The 27,259-nt window shown below is 50.6% G+C and overlaps 9 protein-coding genes across 9 annotated transcripts; 6 read left to right on the top strand and 3 right to left on the bottom strand.

Annotated features, from left to right (window-relative positions):
• Positions 1-2,239, bottom strand: BDW74DRAFT_133763 (uncharacterized protein). Its single transcript, XM_073722345.1, has 3 exons — positions 1,779-2,239; positions 1,508-1,720; positions 1-1,452 (listed from the first exon to the last, which is right to left on the bottom strand). The coding sequence occupies exons 1-3, from the start codon at positions 1,860-1,862 to the stop codon at positions 292-294; spliced, it is 1,458 nt and encodes a 485-aa protein (XP_073585236.1). The 5' UTR covers positions 1,863-2,239; the 3' UTR covers positions 1-291.
• Positions 2,240-3,960: 1,721 nt separating this feature from the next.
• On the top strand, positions 3,961-5,288 carry BDW74DRAFT_150566 (coiled-coil-helix-coiled-coil-helix domain-containing protein). Its single transcript, XM_073724031.1, has 4 exons — positions 3,961-4,157; positions 4,353-4,460; positions 4,617-4,644; positions 4,771-5,288. Exons 1-4 carry the CDS (start codon positions 4,072-4,074, stop codon positions 4,813-4,815), a joined length of 267 nt encoding a protein of 88 aa, XP_073585235.1. The 5' UTR covers positions 3,961-4,071; the 3' UTR covers positions 4,816-5,288.
• Positions 5,289-5,536: 248 nt separating this feature from the next.
• BDW74DRAFT_133702 (MDM20/NAA25 family protein) lies at positions 5,537-9,225 on the top strand. The gene is made up of 8 exons (XM_073722344.1): positions 5,537-5,894; positions 6,027-6,302; positions 6,375-6,551; positions 6,650-6,990; positions 7,045-7,321; positions 7,372-8,134; positions 8,186-8,298; positions 8,346-9,225. The coding sequence occupies exons 1-8, from the start codon at positions 5,760-5,762 to the stop codon at positions 9,096-9,098; spliced, it is 2,835 nt and encodes a 944-aa protein (XP_073585234.1). The 5' UTR covers positions 5,537-5,759; the 3' UTR covers positions 9,099-9,225.
• Positions 9,226-9,915: 690 nt separating this feature from the next.
• BDW74DRAFT_176827 (uncharacterized protein) lies at positions 9,916-12,782 on the top strand (the record flags this gene model as incomplete). The annotated part of the gene is made up of 9 exons (XM_073728739.1): positions 9,916-10,117; positions 10,172-10,191; positions 10,253-10,357; positions 10,418-10,800; positions 10,861-10,956; positions 11,020-11,425; positions 11,638-11,823; positions 12,312-12,497; positions 12,699-12,782. The coding sequence occupies 9 exons, from the start codon at positions 9,916-9,918 to the stop codon at positions 12,780-12,782; spliced, it is 1,668 nt and encodes a 555-aa protein (XP_073585233.1).
• An 834-nt stretch (positions 12,783-13,616) lies between these two features.
• On the top strand, positions 13,617-14,963 carry BDW74DRAFT_190139 (NAD(P)/FAD-dependent oxidoreductase; the record flags this gene model as incomplete). Its single annotated transcript, XM_073732121.1, has 2 exons — positions 13,617-13,736; positions 13,782-14,963. 2 exons carry the CDS (start codon positions 13,617-13,619, stop codon positions 14,961-14,963), a joined length of 1,302 nt encoding a protein of 433 aa, XP_073585232.1.
• Positions 14,964-15,581: 618 nt separating this feature from the next.
• BDW74DRAFT_150555 (putative UBX domain protein) lies at positions 15,582-17,637 on the bottom strand. The gene is made up of 3 exons (XM_073724030.1): positions 17,500-17,637; positions 17,244-17,421; positions 15,582-17,156 (listed from the first exon to the last, which is right to left on the bottom strand). The coding sequence occupies exons 2-3, from the start codon at positions 17,378-17,380 to the stop codon at positions 15,752-15,754; spliced, it is 1,542 nt and encodes a 513-aa protein (XP_073585231.1). The 5' UTR covers positions 17,381-17,421; positions 17,500-17,637; the 3' UTR covers positions 15,582-15,751.
• A 14-nt stretch (positions 17,638-17,651) lies between these two features.
• On the top strand, positions 17,652-18,765 carry pup3 (proteasome core particle subunit beta 3). Its single transcript, XM_073724029.1, has 4 exons — positions 17,652-17,766; positions 17,823-17,841; positions 17,910-18,364; positions 18,423-18,765. Exons 1-4 carry the CDS (start codon positions 17,764-17,766, stop codon positions 18,564-18,566), a joined length of 621 nt encoding a protein of 206 aa, XP_073585230.1. The 5' UTR covers positions 17,652-17,763; the 3' UTR covers positions 18,567-18,765.
• A 1,811-nt stretch (positions 18,766-20,576) lies between these two features.
• On the top strand, positions 20,577-23,229 carry BDW74DRAFT_167161 (uncharacterized protein; the record flags this gene model as incomplete). Its single annotated transcript, XM_073726661.1, has 2 exons — positions 20,577-21,303; positions 21,356-23,229. The coding sequence occupies 2 exons, from the start codon at positions 20,577-20,579 to the stop codon at positions 23,227-23,229; spliced, it is 2,601 nt and encodes an 866-aa protein (XP_073585229.1).
• A 172-nt stretch (positions 23,230-23,401) lies between these two features.
• On the bottom strand, positions 23,402-25,419 carry BDW74DRAFT_190137 (uncharacterized protein; the record flags this gene model as incomplete). The annotated part of the gene is made up of 8 exons (XM_073732120.1): positions 23,402-24,013; positions 24,043-24,145; positions 24,213-24,534; positions 24,645-24,662; positions 24,753-24,800; positions 24,864-25,016; positions 25,093-25,254; positions 25,333-25,419. 8 exons carry the CDS (start codon positions 25,417-25,419, stop codon positions 23,848-23,850), a joined length of 1,059 nt encoding a protein of 352 aa, XP_073585228.1. The 3' UTR covers positions 23,402-23,847.
• Positions 25,420-27,259: the final 1,840 nt, after the last annotated feature.

Genomic DNA, 27,259 nt, shown 5'->3' with positions numbered 1-27,259 from the left:
TCAGAGCTTCAAGAATATAGATGGACTGCGGCCGTCCTGCCCCTGTGGTAAAATGATTTTGTCATTGAAAACACCAGAAATTTCCAGAACCGTTCTATAACATAGATGCAGGGATGAAAAAGCCATAACGAGGTCGCTAAACAGGTATTTTCCCCGCGCCCGAAAACTCCGACAAACATTAGGTCATAAAAGTTCAAGATCTGCCCACAATTCCATGGGCACTAGCCGCGCGAGAAGCCGCATGTGCCAAATATTGGTCACGGCTACGGAAATGAGAAAAAAAGGGGTATATTAAAGTGCAGCCGGTCGAGCTCTCGCGCGTCTCACGGAGGGTCCAACTGGGCCTTCATCCGAGTCATCGTCTGAAGAGATGTAGCAAGTAGCGGAGGAGCCAACTGTTGGAGGCTGCGTTCTCGTACCGGTATTGGAAGCGGTTGCACCATTAGCGCGAAGGGGCGAAGAGCTTGACAATAGACTATACGTTGGTATACGTCTGTTTCCGGTCACGGCGGGTCGAATGGGCTCCTCGTCGTCATCATCATCATCATCACTATCATCGTCGTCGCCTTCGCCGTCCTCATCGTTCAGCGTGTCGTCTTCGTCGTCTTCATCGCTTGTTTCGTCTTCATCGCTCTCCGGCACCTCGTATGAATTCGTGTGGTTTATACCATACCCGGAGGCGGGCGACGAGTCAAGGATGGTGTGCAGAACCGTCCCGCCATATTCCGGACCTCCAACGACGGTTTCTCGATCCGAGTCCGAAGCATAGTCGCCGAGCTGCTCTCCATCATCGATGAAGGAGTCCATGTCCTCGTCTTCGTCGTCGTCCATCTCGTCCTCATCGTCGCCGCCATGGGTTGAATCATGTGAATCAAAATCTGAATGTCCATGATAATGTTCGTAGAACGCACGACGCAATCCATCAGGACCACCCATTCCACCCATTCCACCAGGACCATACCCAGGTCGAAAGCCGAATATAGATTGAAAAGGCTGAATGCCCGGGTACTGCGCTGGTATTATTTCATCATCATACCACTCGGTTCCATCGAAGCCCGGCGCTTCCCCAAAACCATCCTCTATGTCATCATCTACCTCTCCATACGGATCATCCGTCATTTCAGAGTTTTCATCCGAATCACTTCGGGTATCGGACATCGAATCGTCCTCATGGCGATATCCGCAGTTCAAACAATCTTCATCCTCCAATTCATGTGCACAATGTGGACAGCGAACAACGCCATCATCAATGTCGTAGATGGGTTGAGCGGGGCGGTGTCGCGTCTGATTGAATATGCCCCGAAAAATACCGCCTTTTTTCGGATCTTTATTTTTCTTATCCGCCTCTAATCTCTCGGCCTCTTCGGTCTGGTGTGCTATGTGTTGATCGGTGGTTTCCCCTTTATCTAAAAGCTCTGCGCGGCTAGTGAACAACTGGACAACTGCACGAACCTAAAAATTGCAATTAGCCCACGTTTGGAGATAAGCAAATTATAGGATGACCTACCAGATATGCAGGCGCTGGCTGCGATTTTACCGGGGCCCGACAATCGGGGCAAGTTTTGTTGTTCTTGCCTTCAGCAAACCACGAGGTTAGGCAGCCGTAACAAAAAGTGTGACCGCAGGCAAGGGTGAAAGGCTCGTAGAGTGGTCGGATGCAGATGCCGCATTGTATAAGGCCGCGAATATCATCAACATGACCTTGCAGTGTGTTGAAAAGCTGATCACATACCATTGCGATTAGTATAATTTCAGTAGAGTCACGAAAAGCAACTCACCCCTGAGATATCCTGCGGTGCGGTAGCCTTTGTTCCGCTAAGGCCCTTGCCCAAAGCGGCTGTTGGAGGGGCGTGCCTGGACATAGTCCGCTAAGATTCTTGAGGCCCCACGGATCTAAAGCGAAAGTGAAGTTCGATTCAAGAAAGCCCTTCCCGGAATCGCAAGAGAGATATGAATGCTTGTTAGAGGCAAGTAAATGGACGATCGATGTACGGTATATGTTCAGGCAATCGAAGGAAGCACAGGCATAACGCGGGAGGATGAATCGCGGCTGAGCGATATACGGGAGACTCTGGGACAGGAAATTTCGAAGAGCAGCGCAGCGAGGATCGCGGAATCGAGGAAGCGATACAAGGGGCTCCAAACGAAGGGACTCGAGGATTCGGCAAGGAAGGCTATGATAACCGGCCAGCGGTTTGTGAGCATGACTTTTTCTGTCGGGATTGAGGGCAGCGCGCAGGAACCAAACGGATCAAACACGCGTGACAAAGCACTCATCAAGTTATTGCCACTGGACTGGACCCTTTGATCTCCCCTCACATGTTCCTGATCCTCATCTTCCCCCACACTTCTCTAGACGCTCGGCTTGATCTTGAATCTCGCCATACTATTAACCCGAAGCGTCCACTATTCTTTTTTGGGGATAGGAGGTCCATATCCCAACTTACCTAGCTGGAATGAAATGCAACAGGTGAAAGTCCCAACCGTGCAAATCCATTTAAATTGGTGAATGCTCCTACTATCAACAGTCAATCCTCGATTTTCAAGATCTATCGGAATAAAGCCTGGCGCCTTGCTATTAACTTCCCTTGCCGCGCGCTTCGTTGTAGCCATGGACATCACGTCAAAATAGCTTTTGAGTTGATATATCTCCTTCCAGCATCCACGGTGGCTGTTGGGTGAGACAGCCAGTATTGCATCGTCTGGGCAGCGACCTCCCCCCAAGACGCGCACTTTTTTCACTGCTTGCTTCTATACCCTTCAAGCAAGCCAATATTTTTGATGCTGGATATCGAAACTGACCAGTCTCAAGCATTTCAAGCGACCTATTGAGGCTACATGATGCCGGTTCTCCCTCGCATGGCTTCATACGCAGGTCGCTACTCTTGTTGGCCATGTGGGTTCTTACTGCAACTCAATTGACTGATGACTACTGTTACAGATTCAGATCCAAGACGTGTCTACATGTGGAACGCATTGAGGGCTGCATACTGCTTCATCAGCATTCTATCAGTCTTGGATCTTGTCACAACCAATCCACCTTCACATTCAATCGAAATGGGCCTCAAGTAGATATCAGTCTTTACCAAAAAAATAAAAAGATCATCAACACTTCCATAGCAACTAGCGCTCAAATCATTGGAAAACCAGACAGCCAATCCAAGACCAGGGCATCAAGTATATCAGAGCCAGCAGAAATCTCCGTCCACGTCGCTTTACTCTGGAGTTGGATCAGGAGCTAGCACAACAAGATAGATATAACGAGCTCAGTCGAGCGCGTCAGGGTTCTGCTACGGATAATGGCCTTTTTGACTCGATTAGTATAAGTGGAGCTTGACTCAGTCATGATCTTGAGACTAGGGCTAGTAGACTGTCAAAACATCCTTATCAAAAGCCTCTGGATGCCACCCCAGCCCAAGCATTCGAGGAAGATAACTTGCCAAAGGGACACCTAAGATCCTACGACAAATTTTCAAACAACGATTCGGAGCGGCGGGGTGCGAAGTCTAAATACCAGTACAGTACCCTACATCCCCTACAGTATCAGCTGGGCTTTAGGAATAGGTACCAACAACAGTCAGATTTGCGGCTTATCGTTGTCCAGCAGTTCACCGGCCATCTTTCTCTATATATCTATGTGAGTGAGGCTGCATTATAACATTCGAGATTATTGGATACTACTCTGCATTGCTCTTATCAGTATTCGGTCATCAAAGGGCAGTATAACAAGGATCCCACGCTTTTAAGCCCACAACCCCATAATGAGTATTCCTACCATGATAGATACTTTGCAACTAGTAATATGTGACATGGGTCAATAATAATCATAGCAATAAATAGGATGGAAAACCGAGCCCATCTGACGCCAAGAGGGCTGTGCCTAGATCTTCGTGCCAAGAGTCCGATCTGTTCTCCAACTTTTTCCGACTCAGCCGAGCGTATCTAGACCTCTAGGGTAGGCCAACATCCATCAGCTTTCGATCTTTGCTTACGGCAAACATCCATTACCATTGCTAGCACAGTGCTGAGGGCCTTATAGTTTTCACCTGCGGATACCGAAGCTTACCCACCATGGCTTCCCACCCAGAGCAGCAGGCGCCCTCATCGGCAGACGTCTCTTCCAATTCCTGGGGAAAAGTGGAGCGAAAGTTCACCAAGTGCGTTACTCTCTATACTGCTTTATTATTCCTGTAGTATATCCGGCTCGCACTCTTTGAAAAACTCTTGGAGCGAGCTGCCACTGTTTCATGGCCAGAAATGTCCAAACAGCACCAGCCAGACCCGTTTCTCCCGCTATCCTTCGGCTTGCCGTTGCCCCGTTGGGTTGGCTGACTTTATCTGCTGTCTTCCAGCAAATCGGCTAGCGAATACTATGATCCCTGTCAGGACTTTGCGGACCGAAGCCTCAAGTGCATGAAGCGAAACCCCGATGACAAGGAAATGTGTCACGACTACTTCCAGTACGTGTCTCCCTGCACCTGCACTGCTTGACCTTACCCATTCCCACACTCTCAGTGTCTACCCTATTTGACTCATACGGCTGTAACTCTGGACTCTGTGGAACACGAGATTTGTACTTAAGTTGTTGATTTAGGTTCACTAACATCCAGTCGCAGAGCATATCGTGATTGCAAGAAGCAATGGGTGAGTACATTTATCGTACCCTGAGACCCGCATTTTGAGATATGATGAACTCTGCTCAGAGTTTCTTCAACTAACGATGTCTCCAACCCGTCTGCCTGCATTCTTAGGAAGCTGACAAGTTGGCAGTTAATGCAGAAGAAGCTTGGGTTGGCTCCGACTACCAAACAATGAAGCGAATGATGGCCATAGTCATCCCTTTAACCCGTGTGCTAAAAGTGCCGCTGTTACTAAACCCAGTTTGGAACGGCCATGGCAGAGCGTTGGGTTCTGAGCTGTATTCTGAGCTGTTCACATCCAAACGGTCCGCGTTGCAAGCTTCCGGCTACTTCAAAATCACGGGTTGAGATGGCGGGTCTCTGGGCATTCTGCAGAATGTGCACACTCAGGGTCATCTAGAGGTCAACTTGGGCTTTGAAAATCAAGTTCATTTACCGCAACGATCAACTGCCATTCCTGATCTTGAGGCCTTCTCCTCGCGGTTCAGTTGGCTGCACTGTACGATATGCGTTTCCTCCCGTCTGCTTGGGCTCATTTGAGCTATTACTGCATTTGGATGTATTTCGCTTGCTTCGTTAGCTCTGATGCTGGTTTGTGGGCTTTATGTACTACTAGATATATATATATATATATATATATATATATATTATCTCCTCTCAACGCCAAAGGCTCCCCTTTGGTCCCTTGTTTGTGGATTTGCATACTACATGTGCATTGATATATCTGTGGCACCAGATCGCAGCAAGGCGCAGACGGGTATCAAAGCTTCACTAAAAAGTTCCATCATAACTTGCAGTATAAGTAACCCGACTTTCTAACAAAAATAATTATCCTACTTCTTACAATCTCCCTTCCTCTACTCCGTACTCTGCGCCCTTGAGAATCCATATAGTCCCTGTCATCACCGCCTTCCGCAAGTGACTTCCCCGCCCACTTTAAACCGCCAGAATGAAGAGAAATATTTCCCCCTCATCATCCTTTGATTACCTTCCCCGCACAACGTGCGCTGTGCTTGACTGCGCAGCATACGATCATTCTTTACCCGCTCTCTCACTCTGACTTCCGGTAACCTGACGCGAGGCTACTAACTCTTATCTCCAACAACAAAATCTCTCGCAATGTCGACCAATGATGCCGTGTTCCAGCGGCGGAATAAGCAGATCGAAGATGCCATTGACGGGCAGAATCTGAAGCAGGCGCTGCAGCTGATCGAGAAGAGAATCAAGAAGGGAGAGGACACATCATTTTTGAGGGTACGTTCTTTTGCTTCTTAATGCAACTTGTGCTGCCGGTTTGCCGTATTGCTTTATCAGATGTATCAGATGGGCATATTATCTTTTTGACCGGTTTCGTGATACTCGGGGTCGCTGACCTTGTCTGGATAGTCATGGAGGGCGCATGTACTCTTTCGACATGCCGATGAAGCCCACCGCCAGCGGGGTATCGCGGAGACCCTCCAGCTCTGCAAAGGGGACCCGGCGGTGACAGATCTCGACACCTTGGACATGTTGTATGAGACGCTTCAGAAGATTGGCGGACACGAGGAGACTATGAGAAGTATATGGGAGAGGGCGGCGAAAGCCAAACCTCAACTTCGGGATATACAGACGAGGTGGTTCGATTACTCTTTCGAAAGTGACGACTGGAAGTCAGCGCAGAAGGTGCGTGTGCTGGGATTCAAATACCTCGATGCTCCGAGAAAGGCCGCAGACTAAAGACCTCCGATTTCACAGGCTGCCATGTCGCTGCAAAATAACTTTCCGAAAAAGCGAAAGTACTATATCTGGGCCATTTTCCTCTGCTATCTCCTCGCAGTTGACGAAGCAAGTTCCGAAATGGACCGGAAACTCTTCGGAACTCTTGCCTATCGCATGGTCTCTAAAGCCGCCGAAAGCGTCCCATCAGATCCGGTATGTTGTGTTTATCCAGTGTTCTTCCTGCCACCCTCGCCCCCCACGTTTCGTGACTCTTTTGAGCCAGAATGGTAATATTTATGCACAAAATATAGAAGGAATTACTGAGCCCTCCTAGAGCTATCCAAACAGCCGAGGAGCTATTGTTACTTGTTAAGATCTTTGAATCGCAGGGGAAACATGCCGAAATCGTCAAAACCTTGGATAGTGACAACCTTGGCATCAAGTCCAGGATTGTTCAGAACGACTGGTCTTTCATTGGTGTCAAGCTCACCAGCTTAGAAAAAGCTGAGATGTGGACTGAGGGCTTGTCATATGCCAAGGAACTTCTCGCTATTCCCTCCACCGAAGAAGAGAAGAAGGCTATCCAAGAGCGCGACGACTGGGCTGTTTGGCATCTGCTTGTCACCGCCACCCAGAAGTCAAACAACGTCGAGTAAGTTTTGACTGTGGCGTTCCATTGAGATTGATATTGATTGACGCTCTCTAGGACGACATCTGAGACGCAAAATTTTATTTCCGACTTCATCGCCGCTCAGCCCAAATCAAGAAACGCGCAACTGGCGCGCATCGACTTGACACATTCCAGCTTCCTGGCCGGAGCGTTGAAACGGGAAGACCTGCTGTCTGGGTGCCAGGCTTATTTTGACCACAGCAAAAACAAGCTTTACTGCTTTGGTGATCTTTTGGGTTATTTGCCGTCTTTAGATAGAGAATCCATCGCAGCCTTCGTAGAATATGCGTCGAGAGCCGCCGTACAGAACGAGGTATGTGACCAGAAATTGGAGTTTGGGTACTCTTGCTAACCGCTCATAAGGCCACCGGCCCATTCAAAGGGGTTGCTGTGATTAACGCCCTGAAGTTGGAATATTGCTTCCTTCTCTCTGCCAATTCTTCAAATGTGTCGAGAGAGAAAGTGGAAGACTTTGTCTCGCGTTGTCTAAAAGAGTATCGTGAGACCGAGCGCCCCGACCGAAGTTCTGCTCCGTCAACCATCGAAAGTCAACCGAGTGATGACCTGTGCATTCTCGCAGCTATGGGCTTGCTTCGCTTCAGCAGCAGTTGGGTCTCGAGTAAACAGGAAGAAATTCCTGACATAATGCTCATTCGCGCAGCGGCGATCTTGGAGCGTCTGATCGTTGATTCCCCGCATAACTACCAAGCTCTGCTACTTCTTGTGCGACTATATCTCCGCCTGGGCGCAGGCTCTCTCGCATTGAAAACGTTCAGCAAGCTTTCGGTCAAGCAAATGCAATTTGAGACTGTTGCCCATAATCTCTTTACACGTCTTGCGACCATCCATCCCCATTCAGCACCGCCGATTGACGGTGCGGAATACAAGGATTTCAACCCCCAATCAGCCTTCACCCAGGCTATGATATTTTACCTAAGTGCAAACGCCACGTCGGCCAGGCATCGCTCGAATGGCTTGGAGTACGGCAGCTATGTGAACGTCGAGGGAACCATCGAGCTTCAAAGGCGACTTAGGCAAAGCATATGTCGCAGGATGTGGGCGCTGGAAGTGAAACGGGTGCAACGATTGGCTGGCGGAGAGCCTGTTGGACGTTACGACGAAATGGGTTTGTACCACTTACCTATTATCATGAGCTATCCACTAACCGAATATGTAGCGAGAGACCCCTCGTCATTAGTTGATCAGCGTACGTTCGATGCTTTTATGAACTGCGAAGCTCCTGGCCAAGCCACTTTCGAGCAACTGATGCGCGTAGGCCCTTTGCCTCAAGTATGTCATCTTCTTAAAGTATATGACATGACTACTAACGGGTATAGGAACGATGGGTGAGGTCAGCTCAGATGACAGATAGACTTTCGGGCTTGCTTAGGGACATGGCGGCTCAAAAGCCAATTTCCGCAGTGCCTGAGATTCCTGAGCTTGACGGTCTCACAGGTGCTAGCGTGGAGTCTGAAATGACTCTTTCGGAGATCGAGTGTACAAACACTAATTTCAGTTTGCTGAGATTAGCTGTGTACCTGACCGGTTCAAAGTCTGTCACGTCTGAGCAAGTCGACGAGAGTCTTAGCCAGGTGGAAAAATGGCTGAACTCCAAGTTTGAGGCTCTAAACATAGTTGAGAACGGCGTCTCCCCAATTATGTCGGAGACCGCCATTTGCTTGAAGGTGGATGCGCCATATGCTCCGACCTGGCGATTCTTCCATGCTGTTCTCAGCATTCTTGACTCTGTCAAGGCGTTGATTTCTCTGTGCACCATTGCGTCGAAGAAAGCTTCTAAGGGCGCCAAGTTACCCAAGGACCGAGTTGAAACGTTACTTGATCAAGGGCGTAAGGTACACCAGGGTGTCCAGGCGAACATCCGCGCCCTCAAGAAGCAGGTTTCTGAGTCAGGGAAGCTTGGCTCATTGATTGACCTGGTCATCACAGGCAATGGCACGGGCGAAGACGGCGCTCAGCTTCGCGGAGAGCTGGAGAAAATGCTCGATACGTCTTCCTTGGAACTCTTCTGCGGCGATTTGATGGAAAGCTGGGACGAGGCTCTTGGCGGGGTATTGGCAGTGCGAATGTGATGGACTTCATTGGTATATAGATATATCTACTTGAGGAATATAGAGATGTCGTCTTCGATCTGCGAGTTGATCTGCTGAAACTGTCCAGATTCGGGGGGCGGCTAGGTACATACCACGCCGCCACCTCTCTTTCAACTCAACTCTCTACTCTACGGATGCACTACTCCGTGTATCCCTGCTTCAAATTGAGGCAAAACGGCATCGCGATAATAAACTGTCCGACCGAAATTGTCTGTGTCCCACTGTGACACGAATGTCACTCAACTTACGAGGTTGGGAGACCATGACCGACGTTCGAGAATCGACGGGAATGCCGTTCCGCTGCAAGCAAGGGATCTCGACGAAACGAATACCGACGTTTCCTGCGGATTTCCCCTCCATTTTGCAACTGCCTCTAGAATCTCTCGCCCCCTTACTCACCCACCGGCGGCTATGCTGCGTCCACTGCAGAAAGAGACCCTCCGAGCAGTCCTTTGTCTCGACCAGGGAGGGGGTTACACTGCAGTTCGCGCACTCCTCGACGTCAAATCAGGACGGACAGCTGCGATCCCCTCCCGTGACCATGAAGTGATCCCCCTCGGGCGGCTTTGCATTTGCTTGTCTCGTTACATCTCTTGGCTCTGGCTACTTCTCTCCCAGTGCCCCCTTTCGCCTCTGACATGTCAAGCAGAGCGAAACTTGAAGATGCACCCGCCATCAGCTCTGACTTCTTAACTTTCCCGTGTTTGAAACCTTATACACGGAGCTTTCCTAGTTCTCTTCGTGGGATGAGCCTGGGCCAGTTTGAGACACGCTTTTCGTATCGTCAGCTATCAACATGGTCAGCCTCGGGGTACTTATTCGCCAGTCCGCTGGCCAGCCCGCGAACCAAGCCGAAGGTTTTCCCTTTGACTACAAGAACTCAGCACGAATGTGGGATATAGTCACTCAGTCGGTGTGTCTCAGTGCCACCACGATCTGTGTAGGCATGCGAATGTACACGAAGCTGCTAATACTGAAGTCGCCAGGGTGGGAAGACTGTATGTCCCTGGGAAACCTGAACTGCTGGTGAACGTAACTAACTGAGATTCTAGTCATCTGTGTTTTAGCTTGGGTATAATGACTGCGAGCCTTCTTGTCAAGGTATAGCACACTTGCTAACGGAGTCTCACTAGCTCGGGTTAATCGCCTATGCCGTCCTCACCATCGAATTGGACAAGCATGGTAACGGAGTCCATCGAAAAATGGTGGACCCCAATGAAATGCCGCAGTACAAAAAGGTGAGACTACCTCCCTGCTTGGTAGGCGGCGGACTTGGTTGACAGTGCGCGTATGTATAGCTGGCCAACGCCTCGCAGATTCTTTATGCGCCTCTGATATTCATCACGAAGCTATCAATATTCCTCCTGTATCTGCGCGTATTTGCGTCGGCTCGGCGAGGCTTGACTTACATATCCATCCAATTGCTGATCTGGTTCAATCTGGCCTTCTACCTAGCCAACTTCTTCTTGAAAATCTTCCAATGCATCCCGCGTGCCAAGATCTGGAATACGGAATTACCAGGCCATTGCATCAACATCAATATCCCGATCCTTGTAACCGCTGCGATCAATGTGCTGTCTGATCTCTTGATGCTGTGCCTGCCCATTATCTGCGTTTGGCGGCTGCAGATGTCGACGAAAAGGAAGCTAGGCGTCTCTGCTATATTCGCTGCTGGTATCTTGTAGGTTTACTGCTTCATACATTCCCGGCTTAGGCCAGAAATGCTAACCCTAATTGCTAGTGGGTGCTTCGCAAGTATAATGCGCCTTGAAGTCAGCGTCAGAAACAGAGACACACAGGACCAGACACACGACTGGTATAATGAGATTCTTTGGACGTAAGTTCGCCAACCAAAAGCCTTGAAAAAGTCATACAATCATGCTGAGACTAAGCGGCTCAGAACGGCTGAAATCACCTGCGGAATCCTCGCCAGCTGTCTCCCTGCTCTACCAACCTTCTTCCGCCACTTCATTGGCAAAGCCAGAACAATACTCTCGACAAGCCGCACAAGAGGGACCTCGAATCAGAGTCAGGATCGGTCGCTGGAGAAACCAACAGAGCTGTATACTCTGTCATACCCGCGCGGCCGGAAACGTCAGTTGTTTCCGGGTGACAGCACGTTCGATCAATGCGCGGAACTGGATGATGACAGGACACAGATCTTCACTGGCCCTAGCTATTCGACAAGCGAAGCCAAGGTTCAAGGATTTAATCCTGCACTCCTGGGGCCCCATCATCGGGAGGGTACGGGGTTGAATGTAGAGGACGCCAGTGGTCCTCGTGGGGGCATTTTGAAAGTCGTCGAGGTAGATATTGAGTCGGGGCCAGGGTATTTTGGTAGATAACACTAAAACTCATATAAGTAGTAGAGTAAATACTACACTATACTCACGAGACCCATCGTCCAACAACCCCAGTCTTTGCCCAGCGTACTCCGTAGATTGACCCTAAGCTTGAAGTGTTGCCTGAACCGTAGGGCAGAAAAGGCTGTAAATCTTGGCACTAGCCCTAGCCCTAGACTAGCCCTCGCTACGCACCAAGGCGGTGGACCCACCCGCCGAACCCAGAAACACTGAGGAACTTTGCGTATCTCGACAACTTCAGCCAACAACCTCCTCGTCGCCAACCAGTCGTCTCACCGATAACCACCGTCGCGATGGCTCAAGAACGTTCCGGTATTGCGGTTGGTCTCAACAAGGGCCACGTATGTATTCTGTTTTCCTTGATCTGATGTCCTGCAATGGTGGATGAGATTTTCGATGCGTGGATGGAAGGATGGGTCCGAGTTTTCATTGTCGAGTCGAGTCGAGCGAGCCGAAAGAGTCGATTACAGCAGCGAATGGTCATACGTGCGATATCCGGGGTGAATAATGTGGAGGAAATGGGATTGATCGGGAGAGAAAATATCGAAGGTCTGGACAACGGAAAACTCGAACGGAATCCACCACGATAAGACGACAGTCGACGGTCATGGCTGCTCGGGAACCCACCTGAAATACTATCGGAAATATGTAACAACTGCGTCAATTTCGTCTTGATCTATCGGCTCAATTCAACCCACTCGATCGGCTCTTCTCGACGCGGTGACTCCAGACCACACCTTGCATCCATCGAACGATAGATCTCTCCATTCATTGGCACGGACTTGTGATAATCGGGATGAATGTGACTAACCGGGATCGACTACTATAGAAAACCACCCCCCTTAACACCCCTAAGACCCGCATCAGCCGCTCCAAGGGCAAGGCCTCCCGCCGCACCGCTTTCGTTCGCGACATCGCCCGTGAGGTCGTCGGTCTCGCTCCCTATGAGCGTCGTGTCATTGAACTTCTGAGGAACGCTCAGGACAAGCGCGCCAGGAAGCTCGCCAAGAAGAGGGTATGTCTGCCGCTGGTCTTTTCGATTACATATGGCATTTGGTTGGGTTGTGGTTCGCAGCTGTCGGTTGGGGAACCCCTAATCCCGATTGCGGTTTTATTTCGGGAGTGAACCGTACCATGAAGCCGCGGCGCCGAATACACCCGTCTATCCATACTCTACCTCGCAACAAGAACCCAGCTAACGCGTTTTCTCCCACAGCTCGGTACCTTCACCCGCGGCAAGAGAAAGGTCGAGGATATGCAGCGCGTCATCGCCGAGGCCCGCCGTGTCGGTGCTCACTAAATTTGAACTTTGGCATCTTATTCCCGTTTTCTTCTTCTACCTACTGTCTATGTCTCTCCCAAATTAGCCGAGAACGAGATGAATGAAAACAAAGTTACAAAAAAGTGAGAAACAAGTCACGTCCTCTTTTCTCTCTGCTTTTTCTGCGTCGAGTCCAGGATGGCGTTGTCTGTTATGTTATGAATAATGGGAATGTACCTACCAGCTCCAAAGATCCCAGGCGCGGCTCTGGGAGATGGATTAGGCATGGTATGCAAATGCATGCGTCTTAAACCGAAATGAATACCAAATACCACTGGGCAATCAATCTCAAATTCATGGCCGACCTTGTTCTTGGTCAACCGTATACTGAAACACCCTGCTGCATCCTTTGGACGGCCACAAGAGTTCTCTTCCCCTTGCCGTCTGGTGCCGTAGTCAACTTTTTCGGCGTTTCCCGACCAACTTGCCATTTTCAACGGGAGGAAATAATGATACGTGATGCCAGATAGTAGTTCCATCAGCGATGTAACCAAGTAGCATTACCAGCAGATAACCTTCAGCTTTCATGGCAGGGTTCGGGTAATATCAAGTCGGCCGCTATACTTGTTGGAAGATACGCAACCCCATGGAACCGCCCATGTGACTTGGCCTTATCTCCAGGTTGAAAGTGGAGGATCTCCCGGTCAGATCAATTTAGATCTCTCCGGACTCCCTTTCATTACTCTTAAGGCGTCTGACCACGTGACGGAGTTAGGGCTGGCATAGTAAGTGTCAAGCTGTGCATTAATTACACGGCTCATTGTCCGTTTGTTATCAATAGTCTCTTACCTGATACCGTCGAGAGCCATCATCATGGAGAAAGACACTCGAATTGTTGTTGTGGGAGCCGGCATCTTCGGCCTCTCCATGGCCCACCAGCTCGCATTCGATGGCTACAAGAACGTCGTCGTCCTTGACAGACACATGCCACCCGTGAGTACGAAGCCACTCCTCATGCTACAGTCCTAAACCCAGTAGGTCCCCAATGGCTCCTCCACGGACATTTCCCGTGTCATCCGGTTCGACTACGCAGACACAGACTATTTAGACATGGCCTTAGAAGCCTACAAGAAGTGGTCCCAGCTCCCGCGCTATCAAGGTATATACTACCAGGCCCCTTATATCCTCACGGGTAACACGAGCGCCCACGGGAAGGCGTGGATTGAAAAGACAACCGCAGCACTTGACAAGCGCCAGCTACCCTGGGCAAAGATCGAGTCTGCGAAGGACGCAAAGCGCATGTACCCTGTGCTCAGTGGACCTCTCGCCTCTGGTCCTTTCAATGGCTATCTGCAACTACAGGCTGGCTGGGCAGATGCTGCCAAGGCCATCACACAGCTGCGCGATGATTGTCTCGAGCTTGGTGTTTCCTTCATTTGCGGATCCCGCGGGACAGTCGTTGGGCTTGAACGGAAGGACAAGGCTGTCACTGCAGTGCGGACCCTCGATGAGACCATCATTGAAGGAGACCATTTCATCCTGACGGCCGGCGCCTGGATCTCGAACTTCGTTCCTATGTACAACTCCGCCCTCGCAACGGCACAGGTGGTAGGGTACATGCAGCTGACGGCGGCCGAAATGCAAAAGCACAAGGGCCTACCCATCTACGCGAATTTCGCGACGGGGTGGTTCAACTTCCCACCGCATGAGGAGACGCAGATGCTGAAGGTTGCAATCCACGGGTGGGGATACACACACGCACTCAGCGAGGTCGACTCGAGAATCCTCAATTCAAAGGCTCTTTCCTCCCCGCCACTGATGCCCCCGCGTGAACGCGCGAACTTCACACCTGTCGACGGGGAACACCGACTCCGGGAGGGCCTTCGCGAGATACTGCCTGAACTAGGAGACCGCCCGTTTGCGAAGACTGCGCTGTGCTGGTACACGGATACGCCAACAGGAGATTTTATTATGGATTTCCATCCGGACTTTGAGAATGTGTTTATTGGTGGCGGAGGCAGTGGACACGCTTTCAAGTTCCTGCCCGTTCTAGGAGACTACCTCGGCCGGGCATGGAATAGGACGCTTTCGCCGCGGTTGGCGGATAAATGGCGATTTCGCAAGGAGTATGAGCATAGGGCAGATGCTTTCCTGGGCGATGGGAGTCGGGGAGGTCCGCAGCGTCGGGAGCTGAATACTCAGGAGCGAGCGAAGCTGTAGTTTGGTACCTTGGCTGTGTATACTCATTATTTGTTTGCCAATCTATGGGTTTTGCCATGCAAGAATTGACCTTAGTCTTCTGCTCCTTCAAGATACCGGCGGCGGGGAATCTCACTCGCTGCACCACAAGCGGAACAACTGATCAAGCGGGCTTATGGTAAAGGCGCTGGGCGAAGCTCAGCTATGTGGCCTAGATACTAGTGGTGGTCGTAGTCGCTGATAGAAAGCCATCATGTCGCATAATTATTTGGGTAGTGAGGAGGGTGGATCATGGAAGGTGCTGGGAGCAGCGAGCTTGAGGATGTTTGCCAGCCTCTGAAACCGGTGACGGACTTGGAACACCAGGATCATTGAATCGAGAGAGGATTTGATAGGGAGAAATAGGCGTGAAAAATGAGAAACAAACCCGCCGTTCACCTAAGCTCGATCTCGTGGCATGTGTATTGCGTGGATGAGGAAGCTAGGATGGGGAATAAACTGAAAGCAATTGACTAGGTAGACTGGGACCGAAATCTACTCAGCATGTAGCCAAAATTCCCGGATAGAGGCCCCAGTCAGACAGCTTCAGACAGGAAGGCATTACTTAGTGGTAACTTCATATCTAGAAGTAAAGAGTCAGGAATTGAATGCAGATCAGCATTATGTGATTGTCTATATCGCACCTCCTTAAATCCTTGCTTCATTATCAGCATCCGCCTTCATAAATCATGTCATTGATAGTAGACAGTATAAAAACAGTGTATATCAGGGATTGCCTAGAAACTATACAGACTGGCTGCGTGGAAGATTCATTTCTTCCCTGGCAGTTTTGATAACCATTTGGGGACCTTGCGGCCTCCAGACTTCGCGCCATCCTGCTTGCCTGTATCGCTTGGCTTTAGAGATACCACGACATCCTCAGACGTGTCCATAGCATCTTGAGGCTGTTCAATTTTGTGTTCTTGGGCCGTAGTCTGAAGCTCTTTTCTGAGAAGACCGGAGCGAGCTTGCTGGGTCGCGGAAGATGCGGACGCATCCCAAGAGAGGTTAACCAGGACGCGGCCGGTCATGCTGTGGTCTTTTATGAGGAGACCTTTATCTGAATCGGGAAGAATACTCTGGAAAGGGACGTGGGGTTGGTGGGATTTTGAGACGGCAGGTCCGGAGAAGTTTGTGAGGACGAATTTCTCTGTGGTGTATTGCGCGGCAAGGCAGCTACGGACAAAGCCATAGAGGGTTTTACCCGTGTCTTGTTGTCCAAATTTCGAGACTATTTGACTTTGATCTGGGAGTCGGATCTTCACTTCGACTTCCTTAATGGCTGCGCGACGTTCCTCTTCTGCTTGAGCCGCAGCTGCAATCTCGGCATCTGATCGAAGCCGCGTGTTTCTGCTCGATGCCTGAAGCCTTCGTTGATGAATTTGGGCGTGCTCAATAGAGGGTACGTAGTCGGCATCGTTGTATGCAATCTGCGTCGACTGGGGCGCGTTGCTTGATGGAGGGGCAAAAACTGTCACAGGTCGAGATAAATCGGCCGATGGTTCGGGCTGTTGAGGGGGAAGATTCGAGACGGGTTCTAATGATGTTTCTGAGGGTTGTTCTGTAACAGGGTCTTCTGGGGCCTCATCGGAGACGGGTACTGGTGGCTGAACGGCTGATAGGTTGTTCTCTTTGTCGGTCTCTGCTTCTGACTTTGGTGTTGATGTCTGTTCTGCTTTAATCTCATCCGCGGATGCCTTGAAGTATTCGTGAATTTCCGTCATTGCTTCCTCCAGTGGCCGGTCTGTCCGGCGGAAGCTCAATCGTACCAGCACATTTCCACTGTTGAACCCGTACTGCGCCAGTGACTTTTGGAAGTCCGGTAATGTAGACAACTCGCGATCCAATATTTGTACCACCGGGGTCTCATAAAACAAACGCCCGGACCCTTGCCCCTCAATGACGGGAACCCCTCGGCCGGTGAGGTTGCGGATGGATGCACTACCAGCGGCGCCCGCTTCAAACTTGCGAAGAAGCATCCAGATACTGGTAGTGCTCGGGAACTTGTCCACAAGCCGTCCATTTGGCGCTCCTCGGACTTCCGACGGCGGGAGTTGTAGGGCAACTGTAACAACGGAGGGGGAACGGGAGAGCTGTACAAGCTCAAGCTTTGCACCGGGAGAGAGTCCAGTAAGACGAAATGCTAGCGACAGATCGAGCTGTCTACTTTTATGTCTGAGAATGCAAAGTCAGCACAACTTTTTCCCCTCCGCACCGGACCATGAGCTGCAAATATAATTTCTGTCAAAGAATACTGCTTACTTCAGTCCGTATTGACTGGCATCCAACCCGAGCTTCTTGCATGCTTCTTGTAGAATGTCCGTCAGGTATTTTCCAGGCGTTGTTTTGATAGTAGCTCTTCGAGCTGTCGAGTCGAGAACTACGACATGAGAGCTCATTATTGCGGGGTCAATACCAACCACGTCTAAATGTGGAAGTTGTGAGTCCAACAGGGGATTTCAAGAGAGTGATCACTTTTAAGCGATCGACACTTGAAGATAGAATATTAACGGGCCAGAGCCGCAGTTGTTGAGTTACGATAAAAGATGGGGAGAGGAGCGAGCAGGCAGCGGGCGGCGCGTCATCGGAAGAAGCTGAGAGGCCAACGCCGACCTTCCACCTCAGTTCCGCTCCAGAGGTAGAGCTCCAGCTTCATCTTCATCCATCACTCTTCCATCCCCATCCTCGCCCACCACCTCCCTTGCTCCCTCGCTCTTCTAACTCCCCATTATTTGGGCATCTTGATCTTTCTTCTATTTTAGTTTTTCAATTCGCCGTCACCATGGTACGTGGACTTCCTGCTTCCCCTTCACCAAACACTTAGCTGACCGACTCATCCAGAGCAACCCCTTCGATATCAGTACGCTTCCCCCTACGTCCCCGGCCGTCATATCGCACACTCGACAGTAAACTAACTCAAGCTCACAGATGGTGGCGCATGCGTCGCCATGGTCGGCAAGGACTGCGTCGCAATCGCCTGCGATCTCCGACTGGGAATGCAAGCCCTGACCGTCTCCAACAACTTCCCCAAGATCTTCAACTACGCCCCTGGAACATATCTCGGCCTGACCGGTCTTGCTACGGACGTATCTACCGTCTCAGACCTCTTCCGCCTTAAAGTGAACATGTACCGTCTCCGCGAGGAACGACACATTGCACCACAGACTCTCGCCAACCTCGTCAGCTCATCGCTGTACGAGAGGCGTTTCGGAGCATACTTTGTCAGCCCTGTCATTGCAGGGATCAACAACACAACGGGGAAGCCTTTTATCTGCGGCTTCGACAGTATCGGGTGTATCGATTTTGCCAAGGATTTCATTGTGAGCGGAACTGCGAGCGATCAGCTGTTTGGTACTTGTGAAGGCCTGTGGGAACCGGATATGGTATGCATTCTACATTTCATCAGCGAGCCAGGGCAGACCGGTTAACTTGATTGTGCAGTCCCCGGAAGACCTGTTCGAAACGATCTCCCAGGCGCTTCTCAGTGCTGTCGACAGAGATGCTCTGTCCGGTTGGGGTGCCCAGGTGTTTATCATAGAGAAGGACAAGGTAACTCAGCGACTACTGAAGGGACGACAAGACTAGACGTGCGTGTCGGAGTTATTGGGGTATACTGTTCTATTGATGCCATTCTCATAACCTCTGAAATATACGACTGAGAAGAGCACAAATGTCTCCACTTGCTACAGTAGTGCGCTGTATCTTCCGTACACTCCAGATAACAAGGACAGGCAATGCTGGATAAATCTGAAAGCTGTGCTCGGAATCGACTTACTAGTTTTTGGGGAGGCTTTTACCACATCGTAGAAGTAAAGATAATTTCTGTAGTCAAGAGCACCGTGTTTATATTAAAATTTATTCCTGATTCTTTGCATACGCTCAAGGACATTTACTTTCCCCAAAAGCTCGTGGACATCTTTACATAAACAACTCGGAGACTCACAAGTAGACAGTTACCGGCCGCATTTGGGCTCTGTAAGCCTTAGAAGAGAATCCAGCAACCGAGATCGAAACAGCGGATACAACACCAGGGCCTCATCGCTTCGCCTTGTGTTTGGCGACTTCGTCCTTTGAACGATCGAGTTCAATAACTCTGCCATCAGAAGCCAGCTGTTCCTGACGCTTCATAGGCTTGTCGGCACTGCCGCGAGGTAGCGGTAGAGAAATGCCTAGCATGCTGTAGTTGCGTCATCTACTTTCAGCTCCTGAACTCGGAAGGGTCCAGTGGGGTACTTGAGTTCTCTGCTTAGCGAGTGCTCCTCTGCTCGAAGTGAGGCGTTAGTCGGCGTACTCGCTTGGAGAATTCCAGTCTCTATGTACTTCGAGCTAGCGAGCTGGTGACTCGTGAGGCTGTTGAGGACCTAGGGCGATGGTCCAAAAAGTAAACATGGATTATATTAAATGTGTCAGGGAAATATACTTTTGATCAATCAGTCCTCAGACGGCTGTCACCTCTATCAAAGAATATTGTTGTTGGTTTCCTGCGGGGTGCTCGTCAGGCCCCATAAGGTTTATTTATAATGGCTGGTTTCACGTGCCCAGCGCCCATTCCCACTGGTACCAGGGCTACGGTCAAGACTGTGGTTTGCTGCTGACCTGAACCCTGGGAACCCAATCGTGTTACTCTAGATAAACAGCCAAAATACTCCATCTCTAAATAAAAAGTGTAGATAGGGAGGTTCTACTGCAGCGTTACCTCTGTTCAACTTCAACAGCGCTTGAGGTGACCCCCGCGTCTAGACCGGCCGATCGGCCCCCAATAATAAGACAGGCTCCATCGTCGACAAGCCACCGACCTTAATTCTCTGCGATTCCCCTCCTCGTCTCGTCGACTCTTTACCTTCTTTCTCGGGCTCTGCCTGTCTTCATTGCCTTGGTGAGCTTTCGCAAGTTTCATCGAGCCAAGTTCACACTATAAACATCTACGAGAAACTGCTGCTATTATCGATCGGCCTTTGCTCCGTCCGACTCGGCCAACGTCGGAAATTGACGCTCGTGCGACTCTTTTATCCTGCCATCGTCAACAAATTTAGAAACTCTACAATCCTTGGACAATCTTTATAGAAATTTTCCGAGGGGTTCCCTGACGGGACGCCTGCTCTTCACGCAGCGTCTCACCTCGCCGCGGGCCAGCGTGGTTCGTCTCCCAAGCCGACGGCGTTGACGTATGTATCTGATTGTAACCAAGGCAAGCGCTTCACTAACTACAAGAGCTAATCTAGTCCGAAAGCCATGCGCTGTTTCCTTTTCCAAGACGTAGCCCGCAACTCGTTGGTTTCATATCCATCGCCTTCAGTCTCTTGGCGTCCTCCTATACCTACATAAATCCGTCGCATTGCGGTCCTCAACTCCGCGCGTACCTTTCAATACACCATGCCCGAACCCATGGACTCGGACTGGCCTAACTGGTCAGCCTCCGGGCCTACCCTTTCATTCCTCCCGCAGGCGCCAATCAACGCTTTTCGGACCGAGGATTCGCAGATGGAAAACCCTGGGCAGTGCGCCGCAAGCCCTGAGTATGCTGCAATCGAAGAATTAGCAGCATTCAAGAAAGAGCTACGCGTCCTGGAACTCGAATCTTTCTGGAGCAAGCTTATGGAGCACACTTCTTCGTTGTGCAATGCCCAGTATGTCTTCGTAGCCCGAAGGGTTAGGGATGACGAAACAGCTAAAGAGATAGCTGGACACAAACCCTCTCTCTTTGGTACGGCCTACTATTACAATGATGGATTTCAGACTATCGGAATGCATCGGCATAAGTACTTCGCTGGCGGGAATCCCCTGTCGCATATGGATTTCAATAAGCCGTGCTTGATCCCTGAGAACCTGAGCTCGTACTTTTCGTCCGACAGGGACAAGCTACCTTTTGCTGCGGAGGGTTACCTAGCTATTCCGCTATTTTCTGGTGACGAGTGTCTCGCCTATTTGGGGCTGATGTGGTCAGATTTGGGTTTGCAAAACCGGAAGCTTTCATGGTCGTTCATTGAAACAGTGCTCTTTTCTTTGGAGGATTTAGTCGTTCAGCGGATCCAGGAGGATAATGGTACGACTGCACAGCAGCGGTCTGTTTCGGAATCAGCCTCAGGCGGAGAGGATATGCTCGATGACTCGGTGCCGCCTTCGCAAGGCGCGCACTTTTCTTCTCAGCATCTCAAACCATTTGCGCGCAGTCTCTCGCATGAGCTTCGAACACCAATGCAGGGAATCGTTGGAATGTTGGATGTGATGCACGCCACTGTGCGTGATGCACTTATTGGTAAACCTTCTCCGAAAACTGCATACGTCTTCCAATCGCTCAAGGAGAGCATCGAGATGGTTCAAGGTTCGTACAGTCCTCCGTATACTGTTGGTGTTGATGCTAATGCATGGGGTAGATAGTGCAAGACGGGCTGTTGAAGCAGCCGATAACGTCGTACATGCCTACTATCTCAACATGGAGGTCCCCGAGACCCCTCAGGTGGAACGAGACAACAATCTCTTCGCCAACTCTCCCATTTCTGCTTCCGAGAGCAGGCCGAACGTGTTCATCGAAGGAAACAATATAGCGGCCAATCCCTACAAACGACGAAGGAGCAACCCGCCGGAATTTGGGAAGTCTCCTACCCCAAAACCGAAAGTCCGCCGAGTCACATCACCCAAAGAACTTTCGCCGCGTACCGAGGAGGTAAAGAATGCTGTCCACGAGACGGATAAAATCTTCAACACTCCAACTCCTGCTCATCAAATTGAGGCAGTCATGGCTAGCATGGTCAATCCTCGGCCCTCATTAGCTGTCCGAAGATCCGCACCTTATCTTTTGCTGGAAGGTATCAACCTCAATTTTCAGAGCCCGGCACTTCGCTTTACCAAGCTCCGCGATCTCCTTCGCTTGGTGGTTAATGAGTCTCTTCATGTCGGCGGCAGGCCCGACTTTGTGGTCAGCAATGCGACGGAGTTCGGCGAGATGATTGAGGTTCGGACGCGGTCATCAAATGGAGAAGTCTTTTCTAAGGCAATAGACTGGTCTGTGGACGGCGCAGTACCCGACGCGCTTTTCGCGGATGACAGAGACTTGGCCAAGTTGATATCATGCGTCTTTCTGAACGCGGTCAAGTTTACAAATAATGGCCTCATCAAGGTCAAGGCCACACTTAGCCGCAAAACTAACGAGATACTGATCAATGTTCACGACACCGGCCCTGGTATCCCTATGGCATTCCTGCCTAATCTTTTCAAACCCTTCGCTCGGGAAGATGCATCAATCACCCGAAGCAAGGACGGGTTAGGGCTGGGACTGTTGGTGGCAAAGGGCTTAGCTAGGAAGATGGGCGGTGACCTAGTCTGCGTTCGATCGTCGACTTCTGGGCCAGACCGCGGTTCTGAATTCGAGATCAGGATACCCGTCAATGCACCCGAAGCCGCTCGCCCACTGGCTTCATCAGTGCAGTTAACTCCCCCCAGCACCCACGACCCCTCGAAGCTTAGCAGCGCTAGCTATTCGACACCAGACTCTTCTGTACTCTCACCACTCATACCCTTACTACCACCTGCACCAACGCCTACCCAGGAGCCCACTCCCGCTCCTACAGATGAGTCACGTACACCGACTCCCGCCCGTTCAGTACCCAGTCCGAGCCCCGCTAGGGGGCAGCCCTCAGACGCCAAGTTTGGGGAAAAGCACCCACTTACCTTCTTAGTAGCCGAAGACAACAAGATCAACCGGCGGGTTCTGGTTCACATGTTGAAGCGACTCGGCTACCAAGAGATATATGAAGCCGGAAACGGCAAAGAGGCCGTGCGCACAATGCAGAATATCCTCGACTCGCAAAACACTGAGAATTCCGCATCTCATGCACAGAAGCCTTCGGACCGCCAGACGACCGCAAGTGACTTCCTCGTGCCCGGGCCACCGCTCCGCCAGAAGAAGCCAGTGGATGTCATCCTGATGGATCTTTGGATGCCCGAAATGGACGGATACGAAGCCACATCAAAGATTTTTCAAATGGTCAACGAGCACCACCATCAACATCCTCATTACCCCTCGAAATCACAGCCAACCCCTCTCGGCCTACCCCAATCACAACCACCCACCGTCCTTGCCGTCAGCGCAGACGTCACAGACGAGGCTCTCAACCGCGCCACCAAAGTCGGCATGAAGGGCTACATGACGAAACCCTATAGACTGATAGACCTGGAACGCCTGATTGCGGGCTTCTGTTGCAGCGATGCTGCGCCCCAGCCGCCGGTCAATGATTCAACGAACGCATGATATCACTTTGTTTTTTTTCCCCCTTAATAAATAATAAATATACACGCAATATCTACATGGCTTACCATTTATACATGAATAACTGGTTGCCTTTGCATACATCTCATGACTTTGGTTTATATTCGCTTCCTACGTACACGATTCCTAGGTCGACTTCTCACGGTTTAGCCAGGGCTCATTCAATTGGGAACATCCTCCGAAACACAGGTACCTAGGTACGTGTTACGTCGTCTAGAGCCCGCTCAATCCTGCTGGATAGCGAAATTCCGCTGCTGGAATACCCTGCTCTGCACATGGGTCTGTCGCTACCATAAGAGTGCTCTGATAGAGTTCTATGTCATGATATGAACACAATACAATCGACATTACCACCATCATTTTATTCTATCATAAAACGTGCTGTTGCGATAGTTCGACTGGGATCTTCACGAGTAGGGTCAAGAGAGCTTCATTCCTCCAGCCAGAGCGCTTGCCGCACCCCTTCCGTTCCTTCCCCGTTCCTATATGCTACATCTCTTCCACCAGCATCGTATGGAAATTGCTGTTTGCGTGCATGAAACCATCTAAAAGGGTGTAGTCGCGGAGCTCCCGCGGTCTAAAGAAGTATTCCCGTCCGCCTCAAAGAGCGGCCAACAATTTCTCTGCCTTTCGAGCAGGATACGAGCTCCAAGTGTAAGCTCTCATATCCTCCGGCACTTCAGCGTCAGGGACATAGGTCCGTAGAGTCTCTAAGATTTCTCCCCAACGCTCATTGGGAACCTGGGACGTCAAAACATCACGGTCACTGCATGGGCATAGCGGGTTTCGTTGTACAAGGAGAGTCGCTCGCTGATTTGCTCTGGGATTGCGGCGGATGGAAGGAGTGTTGAGAGAGCTGCAACGTCCTCAAAGGCCTGCGCACCGCCTTGGCCTTGATCTAGATAGAGGATTAGCTCTGCTAGGTCTTTTCAGTCATAGGTGAGAGGGGGAGTGTAGTGACACACGGGGGAGGATCGGATGTGCAGCGTCTCCGATTAGTGCGAGTTTTCCCTTGACGAATGTCCGTGGAGGGCGCCGACACACCAGACTCCAAAGCTTGAGATCTTCCGCGAGGCGACATGGCTGCTGGATTTCTGGGGAGAAATCCTGGAACGTGCTGACGAGGTCATCAACGCTCCCAGAATCTAGCCAGAAAGAGTACTTTGCCGTTGTCTCGGAGTCTGCAGGGTGGATCGCTGCGCAGTTAAGCAGATGCCCTTGCCGGCATGGGTACATAACCAGGCGACAGTCTGGCGCAAGGAATGCTTTGACACCATCCAGCCCTATCTTGTCTAAAAACGCAGACGTCAAGGGTTTGCGCGCAGGTTCGAAATAGGTATGAGATATCGGAAGCAGTTTTGCCCCGTGCTTTCTTTCGTCGGTTCCTCGCCGGTGACGGCGCTGACTGATCTCGACTATGAAACATGTAGTTGGCTAGAAGATGTCGAGATGAGGATATAATGTGTAAAGTTAGTGAGCCCCATCGGCGCCGATAATCCAATCACCCGTGTAGAGGTTCCGTCTTCCAGCCTGACGAGCCCTAACTCACTATCCTATAAATCGGAGGTCTGAGATCCCCCACTCAACAAAGTATCTGTAGGTTATAGCCAACTTACCACCGATGCAACTCGAGACGCCAGTATGATACCGATTCGCTTGCCATCAACGTCCTTCGTCGCCTCGGCACGGAGGGCATCGTGTAGATCGACTCGGTGGGTGAGCAACCAGCTGTCAGACATCTGCAATGCTGCTTGGACGTCCTTAGTCAACTATAAATCCCACCATTCTAATCTGTCATTCTTCGTAAGCAGAAGCCAGGCCAGGAAATGGAATAGAAGGACTAACGGCAGTTCTCAAAAGGCGTTCACCCATCGCATTCCACACCCATGCACCATCACAGTGCACAGCCTGCAGGCCTTCCAGATCCAAGCCCAGACTTCCCAAAACCCGGGTCGCATTCGGGGCTAGGCTTATTGCCGCTCCGACCTCATTATGAAACCGGGATTGCTCGAGAACTTGGAAAAGCGAGAGCGAAGTGTAGAGTAAGCAGAAGGCATGGGCTCGAATTAGGAAGGGGAGCCGTACCAGAACGTCATGGCCGGATTTGTGAAGAGCAATGGCAGCAGCTAGACCCGCGATCCCTGCACCAACGATAACGACTTTCAGGGGCATTTCGAGGAGACTTTAGTTGTGGTTGCGGTTAAGAGAGACCCGTGGATGGAGAGAGGCACAAGTAAAGAAAGACGTCGAGATGCGGGGAACTCGCAGCATTCCCCTGTCCCTGTCGGCGCTTCTGACTGCAGAATCCATTTCACACACTGACGATTTGAAATGAAACTGTCAAGTAGAATAGCAAGCAGTGGAGTCTCAAGACCTCGATTCGATGGAATTGGGGTGTCCGAAATCTCCCCGCCGGAAACCCTCAGGACATGACAACGCTTTGCAGTCCTCATCCTCATCCTCACCGGCAACGCGCATTGCACTCTCCTTCGGCGATTTCATGCGTCAACCCGAGTACGGAGCGTAGAACAAACCTGGCAATGTTTAGATCTGCTCTAGGTCTGTTGCGTACCTGAAGGCGCCATCTGCCAGTCTGTCTAGGATATGGTGTCATCCCAGTTGCGATCGAAATCTGCAGATTGCCACCTACGGCCGTGGCCTATAACCAGCATCATTAAGAGATTTGCCCTGACGAAGCCATAGCAGATACGTTACCAGGAACAGTAATGACTGCTGACCGTATCCGGAACCTTGATCATAGTGCAGGTGATGATCATAGTGAGAGTGATACCTGCCTGCCAAAAGCAACGGAGCGACTGACGTGAGACTTAAAGAAAGATCCATGATGTAGCCATACCTACTATGGTTGGCGATGCAGAGCATAAGACATCTTTCTGGTTTCTGGATTGCGGCTCTATCGAGTTCTCGATCCCAGCGACAGACAGACAGACAGCTGGGCTATGCCGCGAAACAGAAAATGTGAAAATTGCGCTCATATCCAGACGTCCAACACTAGCAGGGATCCGAGTCAGTCATTCCTACCAGGGTTTCCAGTGCTCTTGCAAGAGTCGTTCCTCAGCACGGCACCCTCTACCTCTTCCATGTCCTGTAACTGGAAGTCAGCCATTCCTTGGACGGGCCTTGAGCTATCTTTCAGTTTTACTGGGCGTTTATGGAGTAGCTATCTTAATTCTAGTAGATGAATGACGTTTCCCATTAGCCAGGCCCGCTGACATTGTCTTGCAGTTGTGCTTCCACGTCATCCGGAGTAAAAAGTGTAATGTCTTATGGCAATGGCAGTCTATTCCAGATCGATAACGTGAGTAGGATTGAGCGTAGATCTCTCCGTTTTCTCCGTCAGCAACCGGAAACAAGGGCATTGTGATGCTTATTTGACTGTTGGCATTGTTACTGGGCAGGGACTACTTCGACACTGCCGGTAATCAAGTAGCCGCATCTGTCATCATTTCCTAAGTCAGATACTCTTGAGCTCGAGTAGATACTGGATGTTCTGAGCCCTAATCGAAAGCCATTACACAGCCTGACTGTTGACTTGCTGCCATGGCATTGAGGATCGAGTTATCTCCTCTGTCTTGATCTGCGGAATCAAATTCGACCGACCACCTATCCGGACTGCGGCACCTATAGGTATTATGTCTGCGCAGTAATATGATAAGATGTAAGTAAAGATCAGCAGTGGCGTCATGGTAATAGCTGAAGTATGGAGTATCTACGGAATAGCAAAATACTCCGGGGGTGACACCGCAAAAGCTTGCCTAGGAATTGCTTTTGATTTCGAGCGGTATTGACTCCAAAATGCCTTCATCATAGTCGGCTTAGTCCGGTAGACCATGTATGCGAATGTCAATAGATCGCAGAGCTTGGCCAGCCCGATGTAAGCGATAGGGCGATCTACCACGATTCACGGGTCCCATGCCCGATGGCGTTTGCAGATCGGATCCCAGCCTGAAGGCGTCGGATCCGTGGTATAAAGCAGTCCTTCCTGCTTTGA

The sequence above is a fragment of the Aspergillus multicolor genome (assembly GCF_047715735.1).
Source record: "Aspergillus multicolor strain CBS 133.54 unplaced genomic scaffold BDW74scaffold_8, whole genome shotgun sequence".
Taxonomy (NCBI): Eukaryota; Fungi; Ascomycota; class Eurotiomycetes; order Eurotiales; family Aspergillaceae; genus Aspergillus; species Aspergillus multicolor.
Note: the sequence above shows the minus strand (reverse complement) of the source record. Positions and strands in the feature narration are given on the sequence as shown.